The sequence below is a fragment of the Astatotilapia calliptera genome, chromosome 11, assembly GCF_964374335.1.
Source record: "Astatotilapia calliptera chromosome 11, fAstCal68.1, whole genome shotgun sequence".
Taxonomy (NCBI): domain Eukaryota; kingdom Metazoa; phylum Chordata; class Actinopteri; order Cichliformes; family Cichlidae; genus Astatotilapia; species Astatotilapia calliptera.
The window spans coordinates 9,938,725-9,948,698 of NC_137432.1; the positions used below are offsets into that span (position 1 = coordinate 9,938,725).

The 9,974-nt window shown below is 41.2% G+C and overlaps 1 protein-coding gene across 1 annotated transcript in view; it reads left to right on the forward strand.

Annotated features, from left to right (window-relative positions):
* The window catches only part of lars2 (leucyl-tRNA synthetase 2, mitochondrial), a 34,968-nt gene extending 29,453 nt beyond the window's left edge, over window positions 1–5,515 (forward strand). The window contains exons 18-21 of the mRNA XM_026184495.2: window positions 209–286; window positions 1,518–1,629; window positions 2,711–2,838; window positions 5,159–5,515. Coding sequence (XP_026040280.2) covers window positions 209–286; window positions 1,518–1,629; window positions 2,711–2,838; window positions 5,159–5,338 — 498 coding nt within the window. The 3' untranslated portion in view covers window positions 5,339–5,515. The remainder of the gene's footprint in view (window positions 1–208; window positions 287–1,517; window positions 1,630–2,710; window positions 2,839–5,158) is intronic.
* The last annotated feature ends 4,459 nt before the right edge of the window (window positions 5,516–9,974 follow it).

Consider the following 9,974-nt stretch of genomic DNA (forward strand, 5'->3'; position numbering starts at 1 on the left):
CCACATGACAATAACAGACTGGAGGCCCGTCTTCTGAACCTGTCATTGTTTTCCAGTGATTCATCAGAGGCACACTCTGTAATAATAAGTGACAACACCAACCCATCTGGAAGCAGCCATATGTCTAGGATCCAGAAACGCATCATAAAGCCTCAGACTGTTGTTTTTACTCACCAACTGTGCCGTGTTTCTCTGTTGGTGTTTTCAGGTGACGACTCACTTCACAGAGGACTTCCTGTTCAACGCAGCCATATCTCGCCTAATGGGACTCACTAACACACTGAGCGTGAGTGCACTCTCTTATATCTTGAAGGACAGTGATGTGCAAAAAAGTCTATTTCATTATATTTTATTTCCAAGGAGCCAGACTTCCTCTTGTAATTTTTTAATGTGGTCACAGACGATGGTTCTCCAGGGTTTCTGAAGGTCTTTCAAGGTTTTTCTGTGGACATTGGCTGCTTTTTCACTCATTTTCAGTCCAGTCTCTGTTTCTTTCGTTGAATCCATGAAAAATGCCTAAGATAACATAGTTTGACAGGCATAAAATTATATTTTTGCACCAAGCGCTAAAGCGCTATTAGCCTAAAACTTAGCTAAAAATAAATAAATACATCAATACATCAGATGAGCAACATCTAAAGTCATGTCCTTAAGAAATAGGAAAAGGAATCCAGAAAAGAGCTGATAAAGGACCTGATAGGTCTTAGTGTAGCTGTCAAGAAGCTATTCTTAAGGCAGGGACAAATAGCTGAGGAGTGACATCAGAATCAGTGGTAGCATGTTTGATGGAGTGATGAATCCAACTGTGAAATTTTTGTTGTTAATATGTACAGAGGAGCCAGGAGAGAGATACAACAGCAAGTGTGTACAGTCATCTTTAACACAGTTGAAGCTCTGTCGTGGTTTGAGAGCCAGTGGTCATGGAGATCTTGTCCAAACAAAGTAGAATCAGATTTTGATCCATCATCAAGAAAGTGCTTGATTGGCAGCAGTTTCATTTTTCAGCATGACAATGATCTCAAACACACTGCCAGTGCAGTAGAAGCATACCTGCATAGAAAAACATCAATCAGTTGTAGATTGGCCTCCTCAAAGCCTGGACCTCAACATTGTTGAAGCAGTGTGGGATCATCCTGACACTGAATAAGACAGCGAACATCCAAACAGCATTAATGTTTGTCCTTCAAGATGCCTGGAAAACTGTTCCTAAAACTGCTTAAAGAAATGACAAGAAAGCTGCCTAAGAGAGTTCAGGCTGTTGAAGAATAAAAGTGATCACACCAAATATTGACTTTAAAGCTCATTGTACAAACTCTGTTTTTGCCTTCTATACTGTACTTTCGTCAGTGTTCTCACGTTTCAGTAAATCATTGCACCTATTTCCGCATTTTCCTTGCAAAATATGAATAAATGAGGCGTGACTCAACTGAGGCGAACTAACTGCAAATATGGTACAAGTATTGTTTGAACTGAACACACTGGAAATCACATTTTCTCCACTGCTTCTGTGTGTCTAGAGTGCAACAGTCAGGCTGTTGCAACACAGCGTGGAGTTTGAGGAAGCTCTGGCTGCCCTGGTTATGATGACAGCACCCATGGCCCCTCACTTAGCTTCTGAGCTTTGGGCAGGTTGGTGAAGTTCATGTGCATATTTAATGTAAAGAAGAAATGTGTCACATGATGACACACACAGCTTCTTACACTTAACCGCTTGTCGGATGATATTTAAATAGTTGTAAATGAGGATAATTTTGGTGTGTAAAAGAGGAAGCGGCCTCTGCTAAACTTCTAATTTACACTAGTGAACACCCAACGATGAGTGGTGATGATCAGTACACTCTGCCTGAAATAAACAGTGCTGAGAAGCTAAACAACAGAAAGGAAGCTCTAGCGTCACTTTCTGTGTCTCGTGTGGAAGCGTGCCCTTGCGCTGCCCTGGAGGACATCCTTTTCTTTTCATGGATGCACGGACGCGAGCTTTCTGCATACAGCCGAGAGAGGAGAGAACCAGAAAACAGAGTCCAGCTGAAAGGAAAGCGTATAGCGTGTGTGCTGGTTTTAATGAGTGACAATGAGCACGTTTTGTGTTTGTGTGTGCTCATGTACATCATGTACGTATAGCAGAAGAAGCTATAGAAGCTTAAGTTGTTTTTTAGTGAAACAAAGTTGAGCACGATAGCATCAGCAAACTTCGTTTTGTTTATTGTCCTACCCCCACCCCATTTAAAAAAATTTAAAAAATTCCTCAGTTATTCAGCTTACTCGAGTTTCACTGCATAGTTTCCCCGGTACGTGTTCGTCATGTTTTGCCCCCACAGTCTGAGAATCACCAATGCAGAGCGTTATAAACAGGACATACAAGATGTGTGACCTCTGCCGCACTGTACTTTACTCTCTGAGCCCTTCATCGTAATTTCACACACACAGTGCAGGATAGAGGAAGTTCACATCCTTCCCTTGGGCCTCCAGAGGACAGGAGCTCGCTGTAAGAATAGCTGCGTCGTTGTTGTATGACCCATTACCGAGATGTTGTCTCAGCATAAAGATTAACAAATACAAGCAACATTAAAGTAATCCGCAGAACTAAAAATTAAATGTGTATATAACTTTTCTTTCTTTAAAAAAACAAACATTTCTGGCTGACTCTTTTGTACCTCCGCATACGTTTCCTGAGAGTCGGCAAATATTGTCCATGTTGGGTCTTTCCCAGGTCTTTGCCAGGTGAAACACCCCCTCAGCCCCATCCTCCAACATGAAGGGGATGTCCTGCAGCAGTCCTGGCCAACTGTGGACCCAGAGTATCTGGAGGTCCCTGACTTTGTGGAATTGTCTGTACTGGTAAGTTCAGATAAACGTGAACTCACTCAATATGCATCACTGCTGAAGGTTCTGACTCTGTGACCGAACAATAAATACAGAAATAAATGGTTGTCAAAGTTAAATGAAGCGCTTACATTTCCTAATTCCTTTTCTTTTGTTGGTCATTGCACTTGTACATGTAAACATTGTGAAGACAACCTGCTGAAGTTCAAACTGAGCATCAGAATGCGGAAGAAAGGTCGTGTAAGTGAACATGGAATGATTGTTGGTGTCAGATGGGCTGTTCTGAGTATTTCAGAAACTACTGGGATTTTCCCACCCAACTGTCTCTGGAGTTTATACAGAATGGTCTGACAAAGCGAAACTATCCACTGAGCAAACGTTCTGTGGGTGAAAATACCTTGTTGATGCCAGAGGTCAGGGGACAATGGCCAGACTGCTTTGAGCTGATAGCAACAGGAATTCAAATAACCACCAGTAACAATCAGGGAACACTCCATATTATGGTGGTTAACACATTTACCTAACATGCAGAATAATCCTCAGTTTGACACTGGGAGGAGACACAAACTGGACAACAGAAGATTAGAGAAATGTCTTGATTTCTGCTGTGATATTTGGATGTTAGGTTCAGAATTTGGTGTTTAAAAAAAGACAAAACGCATGTATCCATAAATAATGCTGGTGATGGTGTTCTAATGGCACGCATTAGTCCCTTAGTACCAATGTTTTAACACCTACCTGAGTATTGCTGATGCTCATGTCTGTCCCTTTAAATGTGCACTCAAATGCCACCAGTCACCAGATCTCATCCAGTCGAGCACCCTTGGTGGTCCAATCCAGTACTACCAAGGTGTACCTAACAAAGTGGCCAGTGAGTGTATATACAGAACTTTATTAAGACTGTTTTTCTCATACGTCCTCTAGCATTTCCTGAAACTCTCCACTTTTACTTCCATGATTACTTCCATAGTCTGTAATTTTCAGGAGAGCCTATGATTAGCCTCTGTGTGCTTGTGCGCGCGCGGATAGATGTCTTTACAAGTTCGTGCGTACCTGTGTGTTTATGCGTCAGCATGTCGGACACTGTGCTTAAAGTTAAAAAGACAAGTTGGTCAGTAATTAGAAGTTAAGAACAGAGTTCCTGCCTTGCTGTCACTCACTCACTCGTGTACTTTCTTTACAAAAAACCCAACAAAAAAAACGCCTGTTAGCCAAAATGAAGCCTGTGACTGGTTCTAAGCTGAGTACATCATCATCGGGAATTCAAGTATCGGTGTTTTTCAACATGCAAAGACAATCAGAGGATGTATCCAGCTGTGATAGTGTTTTGTTTTTTTTTAAAAGAAAATCCATTTGTATCAGAGTGCTATTCTTCGTTCTGCCCTGGATATCCACTAGGCTAATAGATAAAAGCTCCAACTGCTGTAATGTGACTATTTTCTCTTTTAGGAGGTAGTATCCCCCTGAGAAAACCTGCTAATCCCTTCTCACACGCACACACACCTGTGATTTCAACAAACACTACGCTGAATAACAGCGCTGCTCATTCACTTGAGTTTTACGTGGAAAAAGAGACGAGAAACACGAGACAGAAATGGGTGTGTCCACTTATTCTATTCCCACTACAGAGATATAAATCTCATTGCAGTGACATTTTGGGAAATCAGCACATTTCTGTGTAAATACTCAGTTAGGTAAGGGTTACCTTAGCAAGAAGAAGTAGTGTTTATGGTTAGGACGGGTCTCCAGGAAACCCACCAGCACACGTCTGAGTGCGGGTGGGTGTGCCCAGTTCTGTTCTCACAATACTCCATATGTATTTTCCGTGTCTTAGTGAAAATAATACTCTTTTACACATCTCTGAGTCACACGCACTGTATATATATTTGAGCTTCCATTGCTCAGTGATGATGATGATGGTGGTGGTTTTCCCTTAGACTGAGCGCTCTGTTGTGGCTTTCCTCACTCTCAGTCCTCTAATCACGTACTCGGGTTTGTCCCAGAATGGAGGCCAATCCCGAGCACACGCACACACAAGCGTGCACACCCTTAATTTACAACCACCTAAAAGCAGCATCATGTTCAGCGTGTGCACACATACATTTGCTTCCAAACATACAAGACCGAGTGTCCTTACCATGCGTACCACTAACTATGTGTTTTAAAGGATGCACTGTATATGTAGAGGGAAAAGGTGGAGTCTGCTATTTTAGGAGTTTTGTGCCAGTTTATAATACAACTTTCAATGGCAGTACTTTTGTTTTTCAAAATAACCGAATGGAAAAAAACTTTCAGTAACTTCTTTCATCTGTCGCCTTCTGTTTCTTACTCTTAGATAAACAACAAGTCCTGTGGCATGGTGACCGTCCCTGTGCAGGTGTCCAAAGATACCAGTCGGGTACAGCAGCTGGTTCTGGAGAGCCCCGTCGGACAGAAGTTTCTGAGCGAACGCAGCATAAAGAGAGCCATCTTGTCTCCCAGGACTGCTCTCATCAACTTCCTTGTTGATGAGTGACACTGGATTGTTCACCACTGCTTTTGAGACAGACAAAAGAGGTGGACTTTTTAAAAATCTATTTAAGAAAACCTGAAAGGCTGAACGTCAGTTCAGATAAAAATTGAATGATATCAATGTAAATATCTATATAGGCATTTTATTTATGTTTTCTATTTTAATAAAAGAGCAACTGCAGGTTTCCAGTCTCTTTAATGCAGCACCTATCTTTTCTAAATCAGACTCCCAATTATTCAGGACCTCACCTCCACCCAAAGACCACTTTAGATTCCAGTCATTGTTCACATTCTCTACTTTAAGCATCGCACTCACAGCTTCACACCTCTCAATCTACCAATGCACGTCTCAGCCAAGTCATGCAGCTGTGCCTTATCAGCACTTGTGTGCACCTCCGAGCCTGTTTTTGGGCTGCACAGACATAGACTGCCATTTGGCTACTGGATGCGGCGCTGCGTGAACCCTGGCCAGCTGGAGTTAACTGAAGGGCCTCACGCGGTCAGGGGATTTTTAACCTTGCCACCGCATCATTTGTTCTGTCCCTCATGGCCAACTATGCCTATTCATGGGCTCTGTGTCTTGACATTAGACCAACATGACTCAGCCCTTAGCGCTGTCCTGGCAGAGCGCACACACCAGAGGCACTGAAATGTATCTGTGAACACGCCTACTGGCCTATCTGGAATGAGTATGAGTAAGCAGTCACTTGATATGTAAAACAATTTCCCCCTCGTCAAGTTATTGTGCCCACACCTCCGATTAGTTGAGTTTTTTAAAGCTATATGGATAATAGCTAAGGACATGCTTTTAATTTGATAAGAATCATATTGGCCAGCTTGCAGCTGATAAAATCATGGCTTGCTGTATATATTGTTTTTAGTTACTCATGCTGAATTTTTAAAATGTGCAGACGCACAAAAAACATGTTTCTTACTGACCCCCTCAATCCTTTTCCCATATTTTGGTGCTTTATCTCTCAGCATCAGGTGACAGGAAGAGGCTCACAAGAGAGACAGAATAACAGGAAGTGAAACCAGGAATTAGAGGAGGGGAGTAAAGAACTTTAACTCTGTTCGTTGTTTTTCTCATTGTCACAATGGCTTGATGCCGTCGCAACCGAAAACAAAGCGAGACAAAGAAACGGAGGCATTTACCTTCTCTGTGCTCATCTCTGTGTCACACATTCAAACAGTCTGTTTTAAAATAGGCATTACAACCAGAAGGAGTTTGTTTTTAAACCCCTGATCTCTTCCTTTTTTGCAGCTCTTTTCACACCTTCATTTACTTTTCTCACTGGTAACAGCAGCTAATAAGCATGGCTGAACTTCAGGTGGCCTCAAAAATGGGCCCTGAGTTGCTGTTTCATTAAACAACAGTTACACTGTTGCTCTCTTTAGAGCAGTCTGAGTGACATGATAGAAAATCCTTCCTGGACTAAAGTTAGCCCCTTTGAATAAATTTGATCTGAACTGCAGTGATGCATTCGTTTTGTCACTTTCAGCTCATGGCATCATTTAACATTTTTTATCATCTCTGCAGTTTCCATGACGACGAGGATCATTGAAAAGGCAACAATAATCCACTGTGACTCACTTTCTCTTCAGATCGCAGTCATACCCTTTCTTACACAAGACATGTACAGCATGGATTGTCTTTGATGAGATTAACTAAATCACTCCTCTGCCTCTTGAGAAATTCTGCTGTTGAGACGGATGAGGGTGGAGCACACAGCAGCGCAGTCCCGGTCACCCTCCATTGCAGCAGTCGAGTCCCTGGACTGGGGCTGTGTGTTCCCACAGGGGGACGTTGTAATGCCACAGCTCATTATCTTGCAGGATGACCTCAAGGCTGGAAAAGTAGTCATCTGTGGGTACTCTTTGCTTACACAATGAGCTCACACACAGTTTCATTAGTTCCTTAATTGTATTTGAAACGAAACTCTTGGGTAGTGTGTGATTATACACTTAACTGCCACACCTTAATTTATTAATTTGCAATACTGTGCAAAAGTTTTAAGTCACCCTTCATTTACTTATATTTTAAATCTGAAATAGGTGCAGTGATTTACTGAAAGATGTTAGAAAATAGATCGAAATGGAGTATGTAAGGCAAAAACTGAGTTGGTACCATTCTGATGAGTCTGAAAGACAACACTTAGTATGGCCGTCTTTATTCTTCAACACAACCTAAACTCTCTTGCCGTTTCTTTAAGTAGTCTTCAGGAATAGTTCTACAGGCTTCATGAAGGACATTCAAAGCTCTTTGGATGTTTGCTGCTTTTTTTCTGTTCTCTATCAGGATGATCTCACACTGCTTCAATAATGTTGCGATCTGGGTTCTGGGGTGGCCAGTCCATGGCTGATGGGGTTCCACTGTGCGTATCTAGATACGCTTTTACTGCACTGGAAGTGTTTGGGATTATTATCAAGCTAAAAAATGAAACCATGGCCAATCAATTGCTTTCCATATGGTATTCCATGGTGGATCAGAATCACAATTCCATTTTGACAAGATTCCCAACACAGCTGGCTGAAATCCAGCTCCAAAACCAGGACACTTTGACGAGCCCACTGTGTTTTACAGACGTTTGTAGACACTCTGTTGCACATCTTCCCTGAGCTCCTCGCTACATACTGATGACAATTTGAACCACAATTTTCAAATTTGGATTCATCACTCCATCAGACCTGTTGTCACTGATTTTTCAGTCCAGTTCTTGAGTAATTTGGGATACCTCAGCCTTTTCATCTTGTTCCCCTTCCTTAAGAATTGCTTCCTGACAGCCACCCTTCCACTGAGACCATTTCTCATGAAATTTCAGTGAACAGTCGATGAATCAACTGAAGGGTTAGGTGTTTGTTAAGGACATAATTTTTAAATTCAGTTCATCTGCTGTAGATAGTTTGCTTGAATGATTTCACAGGTCAGTATTGAGTGGCTTAAACAAACAAAACAAAAAGAAAACATTCATCTGAAAAAGGTCAGGTACAAGGACTGGACTAAAAATGAAAAGACTTTTAGAAAGCCTGGAGAAATACTGCTCAAGACCACTTAAAAAATGACACAGTCTGGCTGCTTGGAAGCAAAATGTAAAGAAATAAGGAGTGGTTTAAGACGATCCACTCTAGATTATGTTTACTGTGCCGGCTATATCCCTCTCTGTGCAGAGGAACACTTTCTAAGGTGTTTTGTTTTGTATTGAAAGGATCCATGTATAATCTTAGTACAAACACCGATGTCCTCACTGTAAAGCTGTCCAAGGCTGTATCATAAAGCATTGGCCAGTGTTCATTCTTCCTTTGCTGTTCTTTCATCCATCTTTACATGCAGGTTTTTCAAACATATCTATTTATTCCACCTATTTCCATCTAACCAGTCAAACTGTTGTGTCTTGTCACGTAGAGTTGTTACTGCTAATGCTTCAAAGTAAAAGCCGACAATTCCACAAACTGCATCTGCTTTTATGGAAGCGTTAATGCCTTACAACAACAAAAAAGACTTCTGAGCATTAGTTTAAGAATATATGGCATTATCTGCTGTGCAGATTTCATTAACTGCTACATTTTCATTGCTTGTTTACAAAATGCCTTGGCACATATCCTTATAAAAGAGTAACAACAGAGCTTTGGATTCCTGGAAATAATAGTAGTTAGTGCTACTAACTGTCCCCTCTAAGATATGATGTAACCATGAACATGTAGGAAGTCTGAAACCTGGCTTTTTTTGTTTGTTTGTTTATATCCCATTTTTCTCTTTTAATGAGGCTCTAATGACACAATTACCATAACGGGTGAAATTAAATGAGCTCATGTTTTCCAGAGTTATTGTCACCACATGCTTGGATTTTCCCCATAGATATTTAGCAAAGTAAATGCAGAACATAGCAACACCAATATTATGGATGGCACACAGATAATATTCAAAATAGTTTTTAATTTAAGTCAGTCTGGAGATATAATTTTGTCACTTTTATGATGCTTTCTCAAATGTTTAGTTTATTACGTTTTGTACAAGACATCCAGGGTTCAAATCCAGGACACTCACTGCAATTTCATGTCAGAGTGCCATGTTAGCAACATTTTAGATATAAGATTTTGGACATATTCATTAATGTCCCACACTGCATGCTGCAACTGCATCTTTATTTGAAATAAATAATATTTTATAACTTTGTGGATGCTGGTCAATTTATTTAAGCAATAACACATTTGAGCAGCTGCTCTGGTTTGTCCTTTTCCCCCTTCTTTACAGCAATAGTGCTCCCAGCTGTCCTGATGAATGTGTTTAAGGGGTAAGTAAAGCAAGTTAGGCCTCCTGCTTAGGGGGGGTGATTGCATTACAGTGACTGTTTCTTCAGGCTAAACCTTTTATTATGCCACCAGGCTTCATACCCCAACTCTGCCTCAAATATTCCAGACGGGTCAGGACACAATGCAAAGGGGTTACACTGTGTGTGTGTGTGTGTGTGTGTGTGTGTGTGTGTGTGTGTGTGTGTGTGTGTGTGTGTGTGTGTGTGTGTGTTTTGCATGAACAGGAATGTGTGATGTCATTCAGCAATAAACAGACAGGCCTGTTAATACCCAAACCACATAAAAACACACCCATGCAGTAGTTACTGTACAGCTTTATGAATATTAAA